At 39.4% G+C, this 22678-nt stretch overlaps 1 protein-coding gene across 2 annotated transcripts in view; it reads right to left on the bottom strand.

The window, feature by feature from the left end:
• The window catches only part of helz (helicase with zinc finger), a 49333-nt gene that overhangs the window by 1782 nt on the left and 24873 nt on the right, over positions 1-22678 (bottom strand). For both annotated transcript variants that reach the window (XM_053514279.1, XM_053514280.1), the window contains 13 exons: positions 21118-21263; positions 19763-19910; positions 19401-19584; positions 16510-16738; positions 11907-12111; positions 7257-7308; positions 5216-5400; positions 3570-3777; positions 2981-3063; positions 2370-2823; positions 1540-1783; positions 829-1312; positions 246-468 (listed from right to left, as the gene is read on the bottom strand). In XM_053514279.1, coding sequence (XP_053370254.1) covers positions 246-468; positions 829-1312; positions 1540-1783; positions 2370-2823; positions 2981-3063; positions 3570-3777; positions 5216-5400; positions 7257-7308; positions 11907-12111; positions 16510-16738; positions 19401-19584; positions 19763-19910; positions 21118-21263 — 2845 coding nt within the window. The remainder of the gene's footprint in view (positions 1-245; positions 469-828; positions 1313-1539; positions 1784-2369; positions 2824-2980; positions 3064-3569; positions 3778-5215; positions 5401-7256; positions 7309-11906; positions 12112-16509; positions 16739-19400; positions 19585-19762; positions 19911-21117; positions 21264-22678) is intronic.

The following is a 22678-nucleotide window of genomic DNA, read 5'->3' as shown; positions in this document are numbered from 1 at the left end:
AAATATTTTAAAAGCCCTGCTATTGATGCCTGCTGTCATGACTAAATTAGTACACACTCCACTGAAATGGTTAAAAGTTACAGCTGCAATTAAAGAAAAGAAAGGGAGTTAAAGAAAGGAAATTTAAAATGACTGGAAATTTTTATATATTAAGTGTGTGCTCCTGAGCTAAACTGAAGTATTCTCCTCAAAAGAAAGAGAATTTAACATAGTTTCCAAAAGATTTCAGTGCTGCACAAACTCACCTAAAATATCCCTCTGAGGGACGAGGTGACTCGCTCCATTGCATGGAATGTTGTGGAGTGGAGCGGGGCCTGGGTTAGGCCACAGGTCTGCAGGGGGGTACGTAAAACAGGCGGTGGGATCCTGAGACTCCTTACACTGCACCACACTCTCCCCGTATGGCTGAGGAGAGCTGGATGAAATCCGCCTCTGGTACAGAGGCCGTCCAGGCCCTCGCGGTTCATACTAAGAAACAGATAATAGATTTTTTTTTTTTTTTGTAAAAACAGTTTTGTTAAATAATTATCTAAAAATTAAGGTCTAACTCTGTATAACATCTGCCTTTATACTTTAAATAAAAATTAATTGCTAGTAAACAGTCCTCTGTTCTTTTTTTTGGCGCTGACAAAATTCCCTAGTCATACTGCATATACTACAGATAGAACATTATGTAGTTTATAGAAAATGTTTATAATGTAGTTATAAAGTGTCTGTTTATTTGGAATAAGATAAAAAGGTTGAAGCATTAAATCTGTTTTCGATCCAAAATATTCAATAACCAACATTTCCTTTTCTTGGATGGATGAATTTGTTTAAGAGTCACACCTCTTCTAGACTGTGCAGGGCATTGTGTGGGGCCTGGAGCTGCTGTTGTTGCTGTTTGTGCTGTTGAAGCTGAAGCTGTGTGAAGGGGCCCTGCTGTAAGCCAAATGCCAGCGTCGCGGACTGCTGTGTCCCGGCATGATGCCAGTGAGCCTCAGGCAGAAGGTACTTGACTGGCACGTGCTCGTGGGGTAGAGGGAGGGCGGCCTGGCTGAAGGCCTGTTGCTGGTGAAAAGGGGGCTCACGGCTGGTCTCTGAGTAAGGGAAAGGCCCCGGGGCTAAAGGATGATTGTGGGTGTTGGAACTGCTGGGGGTGGATGAAGAGAGGACAGAGGTGGCAGTAGAAGGTGAGGGCAGCTCGCCGGCAATGTGGGCCTGCTGCACCTGTCGATACTGTAGCAGGCGTGACTGAGGAGGGGGCATTTCAGCAGCTTCACGAGGCTCATACGCCTCCTGAGGGAGCAGCTCACGTGGGAGCCCAGGATACCTACATATGGATGGCGTAGAATAAACAGGTCAAAAAAAAAAAAAAACTTAACTGGACAATTTTAAAGTAAGTACAACACTTTCTGACTCGATAACCATGTGCAATGCACAAGTGCAACTACATTAATTCAGTAAATTATAACGGGTCATTCTAAACTGAATAGTATATACACTGCACATAAAAAAATACTTTTAATCATTCTGTGATGATTAGTTTTGCATACTGACCTGTGCAGGGGCGCTCGGTGCTCGTCCTCAGCAGTGGAACCCAGGCCCCAGTTGGCACGGAGCAGCTGCTGGGGGATCCGCATACCGGGCTGACCCAGGTGTGCCAACTGCTGGGGCAAGGGGTAAGGAGGCACAGCACCTTGCAAGAAGGGTCCGGGCTCATTCCACTGGCCTAGACGCACCGGCGGCTGCTGTTGCTGCGGTTGAGGAGCCAGAGTCTCCATGCCAGGACAGCTTTGACCATCTACAAACGACATGCAGGTGTCAGCTTAAGTGTAGATGTGTTTTTTTGCATAAACATAAAAGCCTATTTATTTTTTAGTAAAACAATATAGCCTTATATAATTTTGTTAAAAATTCAAGAAGAAGATACCAGAAGAAGCTGCCTGGCAAGGTTCAGAAAACCTGCTCCTCATTAAACTAGCAAGCAGATGGACAATCAGATTTAACAGCAAAATGTTTGTGCATTACACCCAGACATACTGGAAGTGGTTTAGATCTAGGGAAAAAGCACTTAAACAAATCAACATTATCACCAAATACTGAGACTTTGTACCAGATATTTTGGGATCTACTTAGAGCAGCCAATAAGTCAGTGCAGCCATGGTATTATGATGTTTATAGTTAGAATTAAATTTTGTGTCTTTTCTTCAATGATAGTCATGTAAATAACTCCATATGCTTTACTAGTTGTCATGGTGATAAAATGATGCCAACCCCAGGCTCCAGACACTGTCAGTTCTCAGTTCCACACAAGCAGCGTTTTGATTCTGAGTTGAAGTGGTGAATGCCAACAGTGAATCTAAAAACAGCACAGAGAGCGCACTTACCCAGAGAGTCGCCAAGCAGTGAGTCAAGACTCTCCTCCCCAAAGCTGTTGAGGCGCATCGGCTGCTGATGGGGCTGGTGCTGGGGAGGCATTCCTCTCACAACGTTCTTCATTTCGTCAGACACAGTGCCCATCAGGCTCTCCCCTCCGTCAAGACCGTCTAGTCCTGGAGAGTGTAGGGCGCGCTGGGCCAGAGGGTGCCCGCTGAAAAATGAGGGAGGGAAGCCGGAGGGCTGCGGCTGTTGGGTCTGAACACGAAGGGGAGGTCTGGGAAGCCCATAGTGTGCCAGGGGGCCGGGAGGGGCATGGGGAGCAAATGCTGGGTGAGGAGGGGGTAAAGGGAAGCCGAGTGGAGGACGCTGAGCAGGCGGGTCCTTACGCAGAAGACGGCTGGAGGGAAACACCAGGCTGCCATGCGTTTCGGGGCTTTTGTTCTGAACCGGCTCAGACTCTCCCTGGGAATGAAAGCAGATAATATAACAAGACTTAAAACTGTAAAAAATAACAATATAGCATGTTAACTGATTAGATAGTTGTTACAGCCTGCATGAATTGTTGTGTACAACATATTTCTATGTAATAACTAATAAAAATAAATAAATGCAGGGATACCTGTTTGTCCTTCAGGTCAGCAGCTTTCCTTTCAGGTGTCAGGAGCCTGCCATGTTCCACTTTCCCATTAATGTCAACCTTACCTGTTTAAAAAACAAAACAAAAACAAACAAAAAAAAAAAAACATGGTGCATGAGTATATATTTGAGCCACAAACCCGCACCCCATGGGAGAAAAAAAAATCATTGCATAAAAGCTACACCAAAATGTTTTTAAATAAATAATAATTTTAATTAATAAGACAGGTACTTGTCTTGTCTTTTTTTCACAAATAAAAAATTTACCAAGAGTAACACATAACACTTTAAAGAACATGATTGCATTACAACAATTAGCCATGTAAATAATAAGTAAATAATATAAATGATAGAGGTTACTCATTTGCAATTTAAAAGCAGAAAACAGCTGAAAAATACTGCAAGCTGTGGAAGCTGAAAAAGATATTATGACCAAGACCATAATCCCTATGTCAGCCTCACTTAATAGACAGATTAACCTTTTTACAACGCATGCTTATTTACAGAGTCTGCAAACATACGGGGACAATACTTTGAAATACAAGGGCACAAAACATTAGAGAACACAGTACCATTGGCAGTAGGTTCCTGCAGCAGGTCCTTGTCAGTGGATGGCAGCTGGCCAATGCCAAGCGGGGATGGCTGGTTCAGACCATAAAGCACAGGTGATGCCCGACTGACGGCAGGCCGCAAGTTTAGGTTGTAAGCTGCCATGGCTGCCTGGTGGCTCATGATGCGGGGGTCCATGGCAAAGCGGTTTTGATAGCCTGCCCATGGCAACTAGAAAATATCACAAAACAAGATGTTTAGCAGAGCTCATACAATTTGGGTGCATACAAAAAAGACAAGTTAAGAATTATGGGTATAACAGAGTAGAATTGGGATGTGCAAGTTTTATTTAGGAATACATTTTTTGGCTTTTTACATTTGTACTTTTCACTCATGAAAATGTCAAACCCCAAATCGTTGTATACCAATATTGATCGTTTTCTATTTTTGGGTTATTCAAATGTCAGACACAACACCATATTTTGTGCCGCTCACCCTGGCTGCCAACTCCCGAGAGAGTGATTGGAGGATTCTAATCACTGTTTACACACCCAGTCACCTGGATCATTAATATTGGCCAAACATGCACCGGAAATAACACACCGTTTTAATTGCCTGGGTCTGTGTTTAAACAGATGACCAAGATATGCTAGCTGTCCAACAAACCGGTCAATTCTGTGAAAAAAAAGAAGAAAAAAACTGGCAGCAGAATCCTCCTGGCTCTCCTATTTCTATGTAGTTACCAGACCTACAGCAGTATACGTTCACTAGCAACACCTATACACTTTTAAATTCACATAATTGTCTAATCGGTCAATCAGCACCATACAAGTAATGTTTACATCACACCTCAGTATGAAGACAAAAGTGTGATATCTGGGACTTGTGGGACTGTGGCATGGATCATGGTAACATATGGGCTGGTTTGAGCATTTCAGAAATGGTTAAAATTGTGCAACTGTCACACACAACTGTCTCTAGAGCATGCAATGACAAGGGGGGGAAATGACCAGACTGGTTTGAGATGACAGGGAGTCTAAAGCAAATAAAAAAAAAATCACCCTTATAACAAGCAGAAATGCATCTCAGGAAGAAAAACAACCGAAGACCCCCATCAGGTTTTACACTACGGGCAGAGATTATTGATCTTGCCTGAGAGGAGTAGAACCCACTATGGGCTTCTGCTGTTGTAGCCCATCCTTCTCAAAGTTTGATGGTTTGGGGATGCTTTTCTGCTCATCACAATTGTAGTAATTACTTTTCTGGCAGCACAAAACAACCTAACAATTTTCCCCTGGATCAACAAGGTGTTTCCACCCACACAAGTGTCATTCGTGCTATATATTTTTGTTTTAGTATGATTGTTTAAACTCTAGAAAACATTGTGTGATAAAACCCCTGAAGATTATTAATTTCAGAATATCCAAACCACCCCATCTCGACCCACTGCCCATGCCATGGTTAAGGTTCTCATTCTGAGGTTTGTTGTATAGTGTGAGGTTCTTTTGCATAGTGTGTTTTGCATTAGAGAACTGCATGAATGGGCAGGTGAACCAATAAAAGTGGACAGTATGTGTACTCATTCAACATTCATTCATTACGTAATCACAACTCAATGTTATGAAACCTGCCCATAAGCATAAATTAGCTATGTTGGACCAACACTCACTGGCAGAGACATGGGCATCACCATGTTGCCCCCATAGACAGCGGGCACGTAGAGGATGCTGGCTCCAGTGTGAGGGTCGATGCGCTGTACAGGGCTGGGGGATTTGCCAGAAGGAGGTGCTCCTCCCCCTGTTGGAGTAAAGGCCTGGATGGGATTCCCCATTAAAACAGCAGGACTGGACTGAACTGAACACACATAGAAAAACAGAGCAATTAGAAGAATGCTCAAAGTAGCATCGCAACAGGATAGTAATGACTGCCATGACATGGTATGTAACAGTGAGCGATCTGTCAAACTGTCAATAAAGCGGTCAGTACTAGAACACGATCCAAACAATTACCCAATATCTGTTTCTCAAACGATAATAGTAGTGCTGATGCTGGGTGAAAACACCACACTTGCATACACAAACTAAATTGCAGTCAGTTTTAGCTGTCGGACGAAACTCATGAAATTGTAGTGAAGAAATTTAAATCAATGAAAAGGAACACACTTTGATTTTGATACAATCAATTGCAACCGAGTCCCAGAATAGATTAAATCTGTTCAGATACTGTGCGCATGATTTAAACTCGACTAAAGGTTTACAGCTTATGGGTATACGATAATATATACACTATATGGCCAAAGTATGTGGACACTTGACCATATCTCTCAGCTTTTTAACATCCCAAACCAGATTCTCTCAAAATGCTGTTACAATAATCTACAATCTTCTGTAAAAGAGTTTCCATTCGTTTCTAAGCATGGCTTTGAATATTTCCCCATTTAGTCCTAGGAGCATTAGTGAGACCAGGTATTCTGTAGGATATATTTGTGGTGAGTTCAGTGCTCAGTGAAGGCCATTAGAGTTTTTTAATTCCACCTTTGGAAAACCATGGATTCATGGACTGCACATTGTACCCAGCGGCACAGTCACACTGGAGCCGTTTTTGGCCCCTTAGCTCCAATGAAGGAAACTTTTGATGCTACAGTGTACACAAACATCCTATTAACCACAATTAAGTGCAGCAGAACCTCATGTGGGTTTAATGGTCAGATGTCTACGATATTTTGGGAGGATGCTGTCATTTACAATCTTTTTCTGGCGCATGGCTCCAATTTAAAAGAAACACTGAGTTCCGCCTAATTAAGTTAAATAATTAGCACTTTTTCTTTAGGTAAGCAATAATAATTCAATAATTGACTTAACCAAAATAGCAAATTGATCATGAATAAAGTAGCTAAAACTCACTCTAAATACTCTGCATCAGTTTTGCTCAGTTCAAATGATCATAATTAGTAAATCTGGCATATATCTTATCCAGAATTCGTTTTATAACGTTCATCAAGAGGGCTCTGGTTTTATGTCTATCTAGAACATTTACTTTCACAAAAACAAGGTTTACTCAGCCACTTGAAGCAGCCAAAGGAGTAATTCTAAGTAAGGAGAAGCTGCTATCACACAGTAACGTATGGCTGTGATGTTTTGATTTGACAGAAGTGGGGCTGAGATGAAGCTAGCTCCACTTGACTGATCTCAACACAATTTCTTTCCCTAAATGACTGAAACAATCTGAGGCTCTCCTCTTTCTTACCCTTTTCTGCCTCAATGGCTACTTACTGATCTACAAACGAACAACCTTGATTTGTTGAAGCAGTGCTCGAAAACCACACCAATAACATTCCCAAATACTTCCTATCCAAGTGCAGAGGCTGGAAAAAATATATCAGCTTTGCACCAACACTATTGCTTCCAGGTGCTGTTGAATAACATGTATATACTAAATACATAAATTTGCACTATTGAAAAAAAAAAAAAAAAAAAAAAGAAGCAGTTAACAGGATTAGACATTTAATAATTGCACATGACTGCAAAGCACTAAGACTCTCATGCTATAGTAGTATACATTTTAGTGTTCTCAAAAGATAGTGGATATGTTAATGTTTATTTGAAACAATATCTGTAATGCATTTATTTTATAGTCTCACAAGGTCATCAACTGCCCAAAATAGACACTATATTGATCCTGAAACCAATGTGGATGGGTGTAAAACTTACCAAAGCCTTCAGGAGGAAAGTGCTCTGAATGATTGGCAAGCGGTCCTTTCACCTGCCAAGAAAGGGGAGAGAGACCGTGTTAGGGAGAAGTACCTGTGGTGCTTGGTGTTACAAATAGAGTATGGGAATCAGTGGTATCTCTTGGCCATGCAGCAAGAGATTACACCAGAAAACAAATGACAACAATGCAGCACAACCCAATTTCAGCGACTTATAACCCCTAAAACACCATTTACCCAGTCCTCAATACAGCATTGTGGCAGTCACAAAAGCACATCATCAGAACAGACTGGGACATGAATTGTTTGAATGGACTTTGTACATCGAAGAGTTAGAAATGAGAACAATGACAAAAGCGCTGCCTCGTTTAGCAGCTTACATGCCAAACAATTCCTTTCTTCATGGTGTAAATGCACAGCGACAGCACAGGGGCTCTTGCAGCTTGCATTTGTAGAGCTGGCAACAACTTCCCAAATCAAAGCCCATTGATATAATCCATGGGGACGGTATTCCTTTTCTTAACAGATTAACAGCATTTGTGTGTATGAAGAATTACGTGCCAAGGCGTGAATGGTTAATTCAGTGATTAAACCTTAATGGCAAAACCTTTCAGGAAATCACTGGTTGTAGATTGCAGTGCTTAATGTAATAATTTGCTTATTTGTAATATGTTGGCTGAAACATCTAGATTTCATAATGTCATGGTGATTAAAATTTAACTCAAATGAATTGGTAGTCACCTGTACATAATTTATTTAATGGGTCTACAATATTTCTCAATAAAAAAATGACATAACGAGGTTGTATATAAATTTCCTTATTGTAGGAACAATAACTCTGAGCCATAATAGTATTTGTTTAAAAGTTTTTCAGGTCGTCTTAAGTTTCATTAATTTCTTCATCCACTTAAAAATGCTGCTGTGAACCGATTTTTGGGTTACACACAAAAAACAAAAAAAACAATGCAGCAGGATTTTTTACACTCAAACTTGTTTGAATATGTCATACGTCAGTTCGGATACATCAATCATCATCATGCCACAACTCCAGGCATGAAAGTGTGACCACTGCACAGTGACAGATGAGAGCCAGCTGTCACTCAGGAGAGATAGATTAAACAAAGGATACAGTGTGCAAGAGAGAAAAAAAATTTGCTTGCAAGATTTGATTTGAGTCGTCATGCATTTTTCCCCGTTTCTTTCTTCCTTAAAATGCTTTTTTTTGTTCTCCTATTTAGTGGGAAGCCAGTGGGTAATAGATAGTAGTAATCTCCCAATTTTTCCTCGTTGTGTAGCCTGTAATATCAAGTAGTTGTGAAGCTGTTGAGATAGAGAACTCGTGATAATGATGGTTTTTTTCCATATTTGGTATTTACCACTCAGGTATAAGTGAATGTGTAGTAATGTGTCATTCACAGCTATGAACTTTTTCCATTGCTCCAAATTACAATCTTTATGCTCCCTAGCAAACTTTCTAATGACCACACAGCTGTTTTGTCCCAATCCTGTGAGGACTCATCACATTATGTTCATATGCAAGTGCTCTTACCTTCACTATTAAACATAGCTCTGGTTTTACTGTTCTTGTTTTGACCTTGCAACTTCACCAAGCGTTAAAGTGATCTACATTCAAAATTTTTTGCCCAGACTACATTTTTCACGGGGGAGCTCCAGAAGCTCCTTCTGCTTGCATGAGCTCACAGACGCCCCTGATTGGCTGTAGTAATGTAGGAACACTAAGTACCTCTCATGCCTCTCCTTTAAGAGAGCTCAGGCAATCAGCTCTCCCTAGGCCTCTGGCTGCGAGAGGTTACACATCACCCGGGAATCAAACTTGCGATCTCCAGATGATAGGGTGAGCACTTTAACACTGCGCCCCTTGGAGGCCCTCAGTGTTCGATTTTAAAGTAACCTTAGAGTCAGTGTCTTTTATTAACGGAGTTTAAAATGTTTGTCACATGCAGAAATCTCTGTGGCACTGATTTCATAAATGCAATACACTATAGTTTTTTTTATACATACCATTGAGGTAAAATACGATATACGCAGTGTTATCTTTATTTTAGATGTCAAAGGGTTTTTGTGGCACTCTACATTTTCTTTTCTGTGGGAATCGGGTCCAAATGGCTCTCTGAATGTTAACCCCAGGTCCAGTTAGTGTATGATTTTGAATTTAATCAAAGAGCAATTAATATTGTGGATGTGTTATTTTATGGAATTGCTAAAGTATTCTTATAAAATGTAAACCCTTATTCACCAAATAACTAGAGGACAAATTATAGGTATTGTTCAGCATGAGAAGAAGTGGTGTGATTCAGAGGATAACTGTAGGCAGCCCTGCACTATTGAAAGGCCACTTGGAATATCCTGCCCATGAGAGCTCTGACTGTGTTGATGCATTGAAGCTTGTTTCAGATTTCAAGTTATTAATACAGTAGACATCCATTACAGACTCACTCCACCCCAACCCCATCATGTTCATTCATGCCTTTTTTTTAATTTATTTTTTTTTTAGAAAAGTTACTCTGGCTTTCAAGAAGAGTTTCCATAGCAACAGAGCACATTAATCACACAATCAAATAACCTCAAATAGATAGGTGGCCTTTTCTGTTCAGGTTTGAAGAGACTTTTTCAATGCACTTCAAGGTTTGAGCTATTAGACAGCTCTCAAGAGGAATAACTCAGTAGCTATAGCAAACACAAACAATGGGAGGACAGCGGAGCCGCATTCAAGCCTCATCACAAACTGCATTTATCTCAGATATCAGTAGTCTTTGAAGCAAATCGTTTATCACATTAGTAGTCTCGTATGGAAAAACAAATCTTCCCAAAAAGCTTGCATGGAGGCCATGCTTAACAGTATACTACCAAGACAGCCAAACACTCCTATCAGACAGCTAAAAGACATATGATGTCTCCTTTAATCTAAAGACAAAATGGGATGAAATGGAAAAAAAAGAGAGGAAAGTGAATTATCAAACTTGGGGAGTAAGTAAGATAGTCAGGCTTCCACAGAGGTAATGGGGAAGAAGGGAAACTCACTGTATGGCAGAGAGAGATAGACTGAGAGAACCTCTTCCTATCTCAATTATCTTCTCTAGCATGTTTATCTGTCTTCTCCAGGGTAGCAGAATTGATTGTCGTATTATTCATGTGAGGGTTTGCCACAGCTTGGCTCATGCTTAGACACATTTTCCTCACCTGCTAGCTAAGCACTTTTTATTAATGTCACACGGGCAGAAGGTAAGCACTCGTCTCTCATTCACATATGTCTAAAAGCACATCGAGCTGTGCTCACTGCCACATCAGACCACATGACCTTTTTCCTGTTGGTTCAAAGTCCAATCTTTATGTTTCCTAGCAAATTAAAAGCCTTTTTTATTAGTCTCAGTAACGATGTTTTTTTAAGGTCAAATAGCTGATTGCTGGTGGCAGTCCTCTTACTTTCACTATTAAACATAGCTTATGATTTCTAGCCCTGACTGTTTTATGATGCAAATTTACCAAGAGTTACCAACTAATTTGAGATTATTTATTCTAATCCATGAAGTAGACGGTAAAGCACTATCCCTCCAGGTTTGAGTAATGTGCTGGACAAATCTTAACCCAGTTCCAATCATTTCAGCAATCTCTTGGGTTCTATACTTTGTTTAAAGGAGGCCAATTTTTGACCTTTCTAAAACATGATTCTAATACATCGTTCAAGATGGAAAACTTGGGTAGCTATCAGAGTGATAGAGTAATCAGAAATATTACCTCTTTAACCCTTAGTTAGTACTCTCATCCACATGACCACACAGCAGCTGGAATTTATTCACCTTCATGTGAGCTGACAATCTACAGCAGTGAGAGGCACAATACCTTACCATGGATGAGCAAATTGACCATTTAACAATACGAGTCTAAATGAGAGTATAATCAATCCTAAATACAGCTTCTGGGACAAACAGTAATGCTCAGAGTGCTGCTGCAGCCATCACTGGTGGATGCATTTTATGCAGGGTGTTCAACTCAAACCAGGACTTTCACTAGTGCTTCGATACTTTCAGTGTGGAAAGATTTCTCAGTAGTCTGAAGCTGCGATTAGACTGAAACACTGACCTCTCAGGAACTCCTTAAATGGCCCAAACATGTGAAAATTGCTTGGAGCGAGGTCAAGATTATACTGGGATGTGGTTCCTGTAATGTGCAAGTGGCTTTTGTGAATGATTGTATTTACAGTACAGTTGCCACAGACTGATTCGTCTCTTCAGCAAATTGGCAACAAGTTATCCATCGATTTTTAATTATAAGTCGTTCCACTCACTGAATGTTTACAGAAATTACTACAGTGGGCTCTGAGCCCCGGGGCTGTACTGTGCTTGAAGGCTTCTGCAGAAGTCAATCTGTTTAATGCCTTCATTCACAAGAAATTTCATTAAAAGTCCCTGTTTGGATTGAATGTCCTTTGTTCAACCATTTCCTGGGAGATTTTAAAGTTGGGGCTAAATGGGTGTGTCTTTGTACATGTTTTTAGGTAGTATGTGTGAAAAGGATACTGTTTATTTGTAGTAGTAAAGTAATTTGAGCACTGTTGTAAGCGCAGCATGAGGCATGATTTAAATGTTTTCTGGTGTAATGTAGCTTTAGCAGGACAGTAGTTGGTTTATACCTTAGGTGGGGAGTGCTGGTGTTTGCCAGGTCCCGGGGGCTGCTGGGGTCTCAGGGCTCGAGGGATGAACTCAGGGGCCAGTGGGTTCAGCACGTAGGTCTTCTTCAGCTCCAGAGCCTCCAGCTGGGCCTTGATCTGCTCGAAAGTGATTCCGTGCAGACTGCCGTTATCATGGCAGATGGAGATGAACCTTTCCCAGAACTTTCTGCACAAGGCCAGAGAGATGTGTACAATGAGTGGGATGGTCCACAATCACAGCTGTGCTTACTGTATACAGAACATTATATTGAAATCACATTCACCAAGCTGGACAGATTAGCTAGTCAGAACATCTAAAACACACACACACGCTATTATTTTCTTATGGATGAAAAATAAAGCAACAACTAAGACTTTTCTCGAAAAGCTTGGTGAAAGAAATGTTCAAGAAAATGCCCAAAACTATTTTGTCAAAAAAAGGTGGCTGACAGGACACTTGAAACACTTAAAAATTTTACGACATGATGTTATGTAAAATAAATAAATTTTACTCCTAGGAGCCGAGCCAAGCTGCGCAACTAACTAGTACACATAAAAAAGCAGACAAACTGATATGTTCAGTGGCCTTTGCTAATATTTCAAGCTGAAAGCATAAGGAGGTAGGTGAACTGAAATTATTAAAGCACTAAGGTAATAAGCCTTTATTATAAAACAGATATTTAACAGACATCAAACCAAAAGAACACAATCCTTGCATAATTTTCAAGTCTTGGGTTTTGAAACCCAGCTTGCTGAGCATTCAGTTAAGAAAGGTCAGCAACAGTGTAACAGGGCATGTCCAATGTTCCACATCCACATCTTGCAATGATGAATCAAAAACGACACAAGCTGCAAATATGAAAGTCAACAACCTAATTATAAGAAGAAAGCCAAAAAAAAAAAAGGGGGAAATTTCCTTTCTAGCCTCTATTCAGAGACATCAGGACTCAAAATGTGCAAAAAGGCACAAAGCACTCAAACTAAGTGCTCTTGGGCATCAAATGCTTTCCCAAAAGCAACCTGGGCTTATATTCGGGGTGGGGGTGGGGATTTAAAAAATGTGCTGCAATTTCGGAAAATAATAGTTGTAATTGATTACGCTAATGCAGGGAATCAGGGACGTTTGCGTCACGGTCTAGACGGCATCATCCTGCATGTTCTCTGAGCACATTAGAGCCGCTCAGGAGAGCAGACTCATTAATACCAGGTCAAATCGACAAAGCAGCATCTCACATTAGAATAATTTGCGTGCGCGCATGTCTGTCTGTCTGTCTGTCTGTCTGTCTGTGCCAAGCAGGTAATGCTTGCTGAAGTCATATGAAGCTGCTAAATGGTGTCAAGCACTAATTTGCATATTTATAACTTTAATTTGCATATCAAAACTGAGTGAAATTTTCTGGAAAGACAACTGGCATATATTTGTTTTAGTAAAAGACGATTATAGGATTGGATAAATAATTAAAAAAAATGTTTAAAAAAATAAAGTCATGACTAACGGCAACGAGGATCATCAGAATTTGGTTTGGCGAGTTCTTCGGCTTGTGCATTTTTTTCCAGACACACTGCAGGTGACTGGCAAAACAGAAAAGCCATTTCCATAAATCATTATGCATGATATAATTATATTCACATTAATTATACATTCCTCCTGACAATTCACACTATTTACCCTAAAATATTTGCAAGAGTTTGTTTTATCACTAAAAGTAAGATTCTACCCTGGCTTAAACTATGTAGTAATAAAAAAAGTGAAGGAGGATTATTTTCATTTATTTGATTATCATCTTCATTTATTTAAATTATTGTTTTTTTCCCCTCAGTTTTTAATTTCTTCTACAGCCTTCTAATGCCTTCATCATCAGAACGACTGTGTTGACAATGGTGCCATGTGATTGTATACTGTATCACATGCCCACTGGGGGTCTCACAAACTCCGGTGTAAATAATCCACTTCTTAAAAGCAGGTTGAAATTGTACTTCGACAGGTTCAATTTCTAGATTACTGATGCTCCATAACTATGTGTTAAACAGATTATATCATTGGCTCAGAGCATGGCGTCCCCTCCGACCCCAACGTTTAAGTACACAGAAGCAGATTGATTTAATTGCTGGGCCCTTCGGCTTGACATTTCCTGTAGCAGGGCTCCAGTGAATGGCTGATGTGAGGCAGTCACCATAGCGACAGCAGAGCTGTAGCTAAGGAGGACAGGGATTGGGGAGCAGGGGGCTGATGGGCAGTGCTCTCAAGAACCATGTATTGACGACATGCACAACAAGTTTTTTTTTATTTCCTCGAGTCACAAATCAAAGCAATGACGATGGAGAGAATTTGCCATTTCCAATGTTAAGCTTTCCACCATTAATTCTGTTTCTCAGTTTGAACAAGACTATGGACACACAAACAAATACAATATCAGGAGCAAGTACAGAAGCTTCACATCATCTCCCTCCCACGCAGAGCCAGGAAAAAGTGCCAAGTGCATTTGCATTTTCCTCACTATCCCCTGGCGCTAAAGGGCACAGCGTGAAGCTGGAGTGTGCCAGGCGGACTGAAAGCTGGGACTTTCTCTGGGGAAGCTGTGAGCGCCTGGCCATCTTCAGACTAGCACACAGCCCTGGCTGATGCCAGATAACACTTAATGTTCGAAAAGCACTAAAGCTCATCTCAAAGCTCCACCAGCTGCAGCTCCACCGCTGGCCTGCCCAATTAACAGCATGAATAAATCGCTATTAACGAATTGCAATAAACAGAATACTAACTGAAATGGCAGCTTTGGTTTTTTGAAATCAGGTCTTTGTAAAAAGTAAGCATGTGTATTGCTGGGCTATAGTAAAGGTCATCATTTCAGTTAGTATGAGTAAGCAGTAGTAAGTAAGTATAATTCAGCAGTAGTAGAAAATGATGTAATTATGCATTATTTAAAATAGTTTATATTTGTTAAAATAAGACTTTGGAACAATAGAAAGACCACCATCTATAGCAAACACTGCAAATAGGGGTTTAAATAAGGTAAGGATATTAGAAAATCTTTGTGATTTAAATCAACATGGCTAGGCAAAGCATTGTAATTAAGCAAATAAAAACAACTTACTTGTAACTAAGTTACACTGTATTTACAATTATTCGCTTTAGAGTAATCAACATACAGACAGACATATTTGCTAGTTCAATCTAAAACGCTGACTTTACAGTTTACATGGAAATATACATCACTCACCTAACTACTCTGCCTAGTATGTTCCCAACAAAATTCCCCACCTTTTATCTGCCAAAGATAGTGAAGTCCAAAAAGGCATAATCTAAGTTACAGCTTAGGATGTAAAAGCGCTTTATACTTTAAGTAAACTTGAAGTTTAAGGTATAATGTACCAGTTCCATATCTCTAAAGTGGTATTTGAAACTTTGCAAATGATTTCAACCCTTAGTCATGTACTACCTTATGCAACTGTTTGGGAGCAGCACTGACTGTATTAGTTTAAACTTTTAAACAGCTTTCAGAAAGGTGTTGATTAAAAAAAAAAAAGCAGATAATGTACACATCTTGACATTTCAAAAATCGAGTTGAAACATCAATTCAAATTAACTGTCTTAATGAACTAAACCTCCTGTAGAGAACGGTATCGTACAAATGTGTGTAACGTTACACCCTGAGAATGAAATAAGTTAATGGAGAAAATCACTTAGCACTACAGTATGCATGCCTGCTGCATCACAGTTAAGCCACAAACACCATAGGAGCTGCAGGAGGGAGTTCACTAATCACTTTTCATCAAATCATGCCACTAGGAATACATCAGTACCAATAATGGAATCAAGCATGGGTTAAATACCATGCACATTTACTCTTTGTAGAGATGTTCCGATACGTACATGCAATCCTACATGACGCTAAACCGAGTGCACGCTACAATCTAGATGTGTTTCACAATTAATGATCCATGCAAAGCAAACTCTGCACTATGAAAAAAAACAAGGAGGAGGAACTACAGCATCTTCGAACATGGGAAAACATACTTCATGTAAAGCAAGCATGCAAAGAAACCATCATCACATATGAAATCATCTCAGTTGTGCAAGCACTAAGATGTGCACACTTACTCTCACCAGCGTTTAACTTTCACTAGATTTACTGCACCATGTGTATTATCTTATGCCCACACACTGACATTGCTCTGTATGCTCAGACCTACCACCTTCACACACTGTTACAGACACTGTTTTAACATCATAAGCATTAAACTCAGCATGAGTAATCTGGTGGTAGCAGCACAAGAAAGTAACAGACAGGGAAAAAAAAGAAAAAAAATAGATTGATTCTAGATAAGTCACTACGTTCAATATTATTGGTATCAGTGAGTACTCATACTTAACATGAAAAAATGTAATCTGCATGTCCCTGTACAGGAGAATTTTTTTACACATCTCCAACACAACACACAATGACCCATGGCACCCCCTGGCCATCTTTATTCATTGCTCGGTCGACCGACCCAAACAGGCTTTTAAATATTAACTCTCATTAATAAACTGGTCCACTGACTTAAAGGCAATTTCATTGATTGTGCGCCGAGAGTGTGAGATTACCTGCAGCGGCCCACTGAGCACAGTGCTATGGGGTCTCCCACCACAGCCACTAGGGACTGAGCTCGTGTGATGGCAGTGTTCAGGAGTTTGTAGTTGGATAGGAAGCCATAGTCCAGGTCCTCGGTGGAGTCTTCCACCAGCTGTTCCTTCCTCTTGATTGCCATCTGCTTGTGCTTACAGGTGTGGCGAGTGCGAACGGTGCTCAGGAACAGCACGCGGAACTGCTTACCTATAGAAAGTAGGTGGGAGTTATTGTACAACCAGAGTCATTAACAGAACTTAGATTTGTATAATACATAGAAAGAAAGAGAGAAAGAGAGAGGGAGAGAAAAAGCAAGAAGGGGGGAAAAAAGTATTATCTTTTACATCGATGAGCTAACAAATGCCAAAGATGCTTCAGCTAGCGTTGCTTTGATTAGCAGTGTGAGCAAAGATAACCCTAGGAGGAAACTTTACAAAAAAGTTTTATTAATTGAATTAAACCCATTTCTTATGACATTTTTGCACTCAAACAATACAAAATAATTACTTAAAATACAAGTATTTAACATTTCACTTAAAAGTAAATTAAGTACAAACCTACATTTTTGACTGAGCAGCACGCATCACTGTTAAATCATCTACCAAAATTATTATTTTCAAACAAACTTAATAATTCACTCCTAACGCATGGGATGAAAATGTGTAAACAGTCATGTGTTGAAAGTAGTGTGTACTAAATAGAAGAGTAGATTATGAAGAAAGGCGACGTTTTAGACTTGTTTTGAAACTTGTGCAAGTGTGTGTAATGAGTGGATTTAAAACTAATTCGCTCAAAGAGTTTGGAGAAAAGGGCAGATTGGAGGCTTTAATGTATATATTATAACTATAATATAATGCCATAAAAAGCATCTCTGTTGCGCCACTCTGATGTTTCTGCGCTCAGAAAAAAAAAACAGCTAATTCTGGTCACTGACTGATCACGTCTACTATAAATGTAAAAGAAGTTTTTTTTTATTGATTTATGTGTCCGTGTGGTGAAATGTGAATCGCCACACAGAATCGTGATTCATAACTAAATCGATTTTTTCCTCATCTCTACTGTCAAACGGGTTTTCTGTTGCATCACTTAGGAGTCTAAAACTGTGATCCTGATATTGATACAGATATCTTGATATGATTTCTGAATGCTTTATCTGGAGGGGAAAAAAAAGCATCTGGTAACCTAGGTTTTATTTTGGTATGATTTAAAAATCTGGAAAATGTAGTCTTCTGAAGAACTACACAATATGTGGAGGTAAAGCATCAGGTTTAATGATGAATATAAAAATATGAACGGCTAATAGAAATGTGAGCAAATATGTACGACTCGAGCTGTTCTGATGCATCAACCACCCTACCTTACTGCAGACAACAGGTCCTTATGACAAGTGTACTGCAAACAAACAAGCTCTTCTAAAATGGGACACTAAGTGTTTAGAGGAGGCTGAGAATGAGAGATGCTCTTTACCATACAAATAGACCAGTTGCGTCAGAGACTGTTTGTCTAGCGACACAGCTTTGAGAAATGCGAGTAACTGATTGAGTTTGATTCGGGACTTCGTTACCACAGGACAAAAGAAAGGATTATTTCACATTAATCACTGTGGAGAATGAGCACCTGAGGACCTGCACTCCTTCACAAGGCAATCTCAGCGAAATTGCCCAGGTAGTCAAACATCTCATCAATTATGCACAAACTAATCTAAAGCTTCAACCATCACTGCTCCTGCTAGTGTGATGAAATTTGCAGAGCTTAGAAGGTTTTTAGTCCCCGAATTCCCCTGCTCAGTCGTCCCTCTTGGCGACTCTTTACATGCAGGTCTAAAATTAGGTGATTGTAAGTGTTCAATGCGGAGCCACACTCATTCGTTGCTATACAGATGGCAAACAAAGTGCATTCAGTGGTGCAGAGCACATCAATATACATGAGGTTTGTTATAAATGTGTTCAACAATATAATTTGCACAATATTTAAAAACACTAGACTTAATGCTTAATGCTATTTTACACAGTCTGTGTGATGGAACAGCTTTCCTTTTATCCCATCGTTAGAAAGCCTACAATGCACAGAATTAACAGTGAACACAGAAACAAGTTATGATGTTTTTTTTAAACATTAAACAACTAACAAAAATTCTTAAACATTTTATTGTCAGAGGTTGAACTGTGAAAATTTTCATCTTTTTAGTTAGCTCATTCAGCTTTGCTATTTATTTTCTTAATAACGGCTGGATAATTGTGCAGGACAGCTGGTCCCCAAGACTGGAACAATCAGACATGGTTAACAACTATTGCAAAGGAAGGACATTACAGAAATGTTTGAGTTAAAAAAAAAAAAAAAAAAAAAAAAAGGGTTTAAAACCGATTTTAGTTATTATTTTTGTAATGTGTATTAGATTGGCTCTCGTCACATTTTAGTAGCTTCAATAAAATATTTTCCGCAGCCTTCTGTAAATGGGAGGGGGAAAAAAACAAAACAACACAAAACGATACAAACCACCAAAAAGCCTCTTAATTCAAAAATTCACCCTCTCACACTAAGATTCAAAGGTTCTAGCATGGGCAATGGACTTGTTTGCAAGGCTTAATTATAAAAGTTGTAAATTTTAAATCCAAAAAAAAGGTGTATAACAAAAGGGATTTTCATTCTTTGTTTTGGTAGACTGCTAACTCCTCATGTTACTGGTTCCATTTAATTTTTTGTCTCAATAGTAAAATTATGAATTTGGGAAAATGTTTCAAAATTTCACTGTGACCTCATTTTTGTGATTCTGATTTGTATTTTAAAAATTCTCAAGGGAACTAGGGCTGGAAAAATCATATTCTTATATTCTAAGCTCCATATAGATGTGTTTGGCCCCAACGCTTACCCTGGACGTTGAGCACTCGCTCCACGCTGACCTCAGGCATGCGTTTTTTGCGGAGTTCGTTTCGGATGCGAAGCACTTGGTCCGAGTAGGGGGAAACCACGCCAATGCTGCCTTCGTCCAGCTTTCCCCACGCTACCGGCCACTTCTTTCTCATTTCCTCCACACGTTCAACAATCTCAAACACCTGCATGCACAATTACGCATACATCTATTTAAAAAAATAAACCAGTTATGAAGATAAACGAACTCATTGCTGTTCAGTAGGTATATGGTTTCAGCCACTTTTATTATAAAACTGTTACAAGCTGTTCTTTAACAGATAAGTATATGTAGTGCAATGTGTCGGTACACTGGGAGGCTACCTCAGCATTGTTGTAGTAGGCCGTGCTGTTCTTCTCCTGCATGTCCTCACCACGAGCCGTGAAGAAGGTCAGGGGGTGGAAGTCCTTATGCGCAGGCTGCTTGCCGCTGGCCATCAGCTTGCCCTCGTAGAAAAGCTCTGATGTGTAGCTGCAGCCACCAGGAGCAAACTACAGAGTCAGCACTGGTTGCTTCATAAAGGTCACTCAACAGGCTCAGATAATCCTCACCATACTATACTACACACAATTAACTACACTAAAATTCCTCATTTGTTTTCTAGCAGTTTTCTAGTTATACATCATAATGTTGTAACACATCCTAAGATTACAGTGCCATGAAAAAGTATTTGCCCCCCTTTCCTGAATTTCTGTTGTTTTGCATATTCATCACACTTAAATGATTGACAATTTTTTATATTACACAAAGATAACCGAAGTAATTACAAAATAGTTACGGTACGTTAGTTAGTAAATAAGAAAAAAAAAAAAATAGTATGATGGTCTATGGCTGCTTTGCAGCTTCCTGGACAACTTTTAAATTAATGGAACCATGAATCTCTTTCTCTACCACATTTAAAAACTGCATTTTGCATTTATTTGTATTTACTCAGGTTATATTTGTGTGATAATAAAAATTGATTGATGGTCTAACTCATGTAAGTTAAATATCCCCAAAAATAAAAATCTTAGGATGGGGCAAATACTTTTTCTTCAGCACTGTACAAGCAATCAAACACAAAATACAAATGATAAATGAATTTTTAAGCAATGAGCATATTAATTAGAAAGGAAACCTGAAACGTGTGCAAAAGGAGCTTTTTAAGTACTAGATCTCAAACCCATTAACTTCACCCTTTATGCATTGTTCAACTTCCCTATTAAACTGGAGAAAAATCTGCGGCACCACAATGTATGTAGATTTTATGATAAACGATTCCTTACAACCAGATGCTATGCAAATTTTTTCTACAGAAGACACTCAAGTTATCTCCTTTAATTAACATTTCAGCACCCAAGCACATCAAGGACAGTTTGCTCACTATCTCAAGGCGGCTGAACATTTTGTTGCACCTGAAATAGTCAGGTTTGAGCTCTGTGAATTAATTTCTCTGTCATGTTTTGTCAGCAATCACTCCACAAAAACACCTCACTTGTAAGACGGTCAAGCTAATATAACAAAATGTGTTCAAGTTCGTGCATGTGACAGACAGACATCACAAAGTTGGGGGGAAAAAAAAAGGAGACAAAAGTTTCATATTCAGGTTGTGTATAATTTTCCTCACACAGACGCGTGTGTGAGTGGTTCTCCAAATCTCTCTCCTCAGGAAAAGCGATGCGAAAAAGTTCACACCTACTTGATGATTGCCTCATGGGAGCGGTAGTTTTCACACAGCAGGATCCTGCAGGGGTACTCGGAGGGATAGTGCTCATACAGCCGGTCCAGCAGGGACACGTGTAGGTTCCTCTCCCGTGCAAACTCGCTGTACACAAATGGACTGAGCTGCAGAGACCAAAGCACAAGTACTGTCAAACACAGAAGCAACTAATGCAGCACATAGACCTTTACCACCTCTGTTGAGGAGCTCTTAAACCATATACACACTCTCAACTCATGCAATTGCACACACTGAACAAAGCTATGCGCTCATTACAATTAAAGAATAATGCCGTAGTTACATTTGTGGAATGTACCTTATTTCCCGTTATTACTGGTATTATGGAAGTAACTATGTAATCCTAACTTTCTGACCACTGAAAAGTGCTGACACTGCAGATTCCTTTAATAAATATTAAACATCTCCTTGTAGAACATTTCACACTCCTGATATTTTTAAATACATTCATTATCAGGCTTAGATTATGTCCCTGTGAATTAACCGTTACTATAGCAACAATGAAATAAAAAGTGGGTTAATATAAATTAAAAAACACTCTACAAAAAGTAATTTATTACCCAAGGAAAAAATAATCATTTGGTAGAAAAATTGACTGTATAACCATCTACTAATTATCATGATTATCAACAGAGTCTGTCAATGTCAGGCGTACAGGGATACCTGTGATATTCTCAGGAAAGCTGTATTGCGCCATATGGCATCAGGCATATAGTCCTCTGTATACGTTCTACAAGTGATTCACATTACACTACATTGCAGGGAAACCTTATTCAGTAGCACATCGCCCAGCAGTAATCACACTCTCCACATGGACAATATAATTTACAAAGAAATTTGGGTATAAAGGGCAGTTCATTAGCAGTCTGTTTGCTGTCCTGTGTGTCTGCAGGGACAGATATTTCCTGTCTCCTCTGGGCCAATCAGGAGACTAAAGGTAAAAGACCAATTAGTTGGAGAGCTGTCTCCATTTGCTTCTATAGCAAAAAAAAATAAAAAAATAAACACAGCAAAACTACCAGCACCTTGTAATTGTCAGGATCCAGCAGTCATGAGTTTGTCAGATTAAAAAAATAAACTTAACAGTGATACAAATTCATCTCTTATTTACTAGCTTGTTGACAAATTATACAATAAGTGAAAAAAAAAAAAAACTGGTCTAAAAAAAATTTTTTTTTTCCTCGAAAATATCTTGAACAGCATCATACTTTCTCTCTGTCACCTGTTTGGTTGCTGTTCATACCAGCCAAGTATTACATAATAAAAGTTATTATCTGATAAGGAAGGTCAGAGCAGAATAGCCAGACTGGTTTGAGCCAACCTGAAATTTCCTCAAATAAAGCACACAAGAGCCTTTGAAAATTTGGATTGGCTATATAAGCAAAAAGGCCACTTGTATTATCTAAGAACCTTCCTGTTAGTCCTGTTAATCATGCCTATCACCAAGGAGACAGTTTTGTCATACATTAATGCATATATAAGTGCTTACAAATTTCCCACCTCAACACCCCTACATAAAACC

Source organism: Clarias gariepinus, chromosome 16 (genome assembly GCF_024256425.1).
Source record: "Clarias gariepinus isolate MV-2021 ecotype Netherlands chromosome 16, CGAR_prim_01v2, whole genome shotgun sequence".
NCBI classification, from domain to species: domain Eukaryota; kingdom Metazoa; phylum Chordata; class Actinopteri; order Siluriformes; family Clariidae; genus Clarias; species Clarias gariepinus.
The sequence above is the reverse complement of the archived record's forward strand: the minus strand, read 5'-3'. Positions and strand labels throughout refer to the sequence as shown.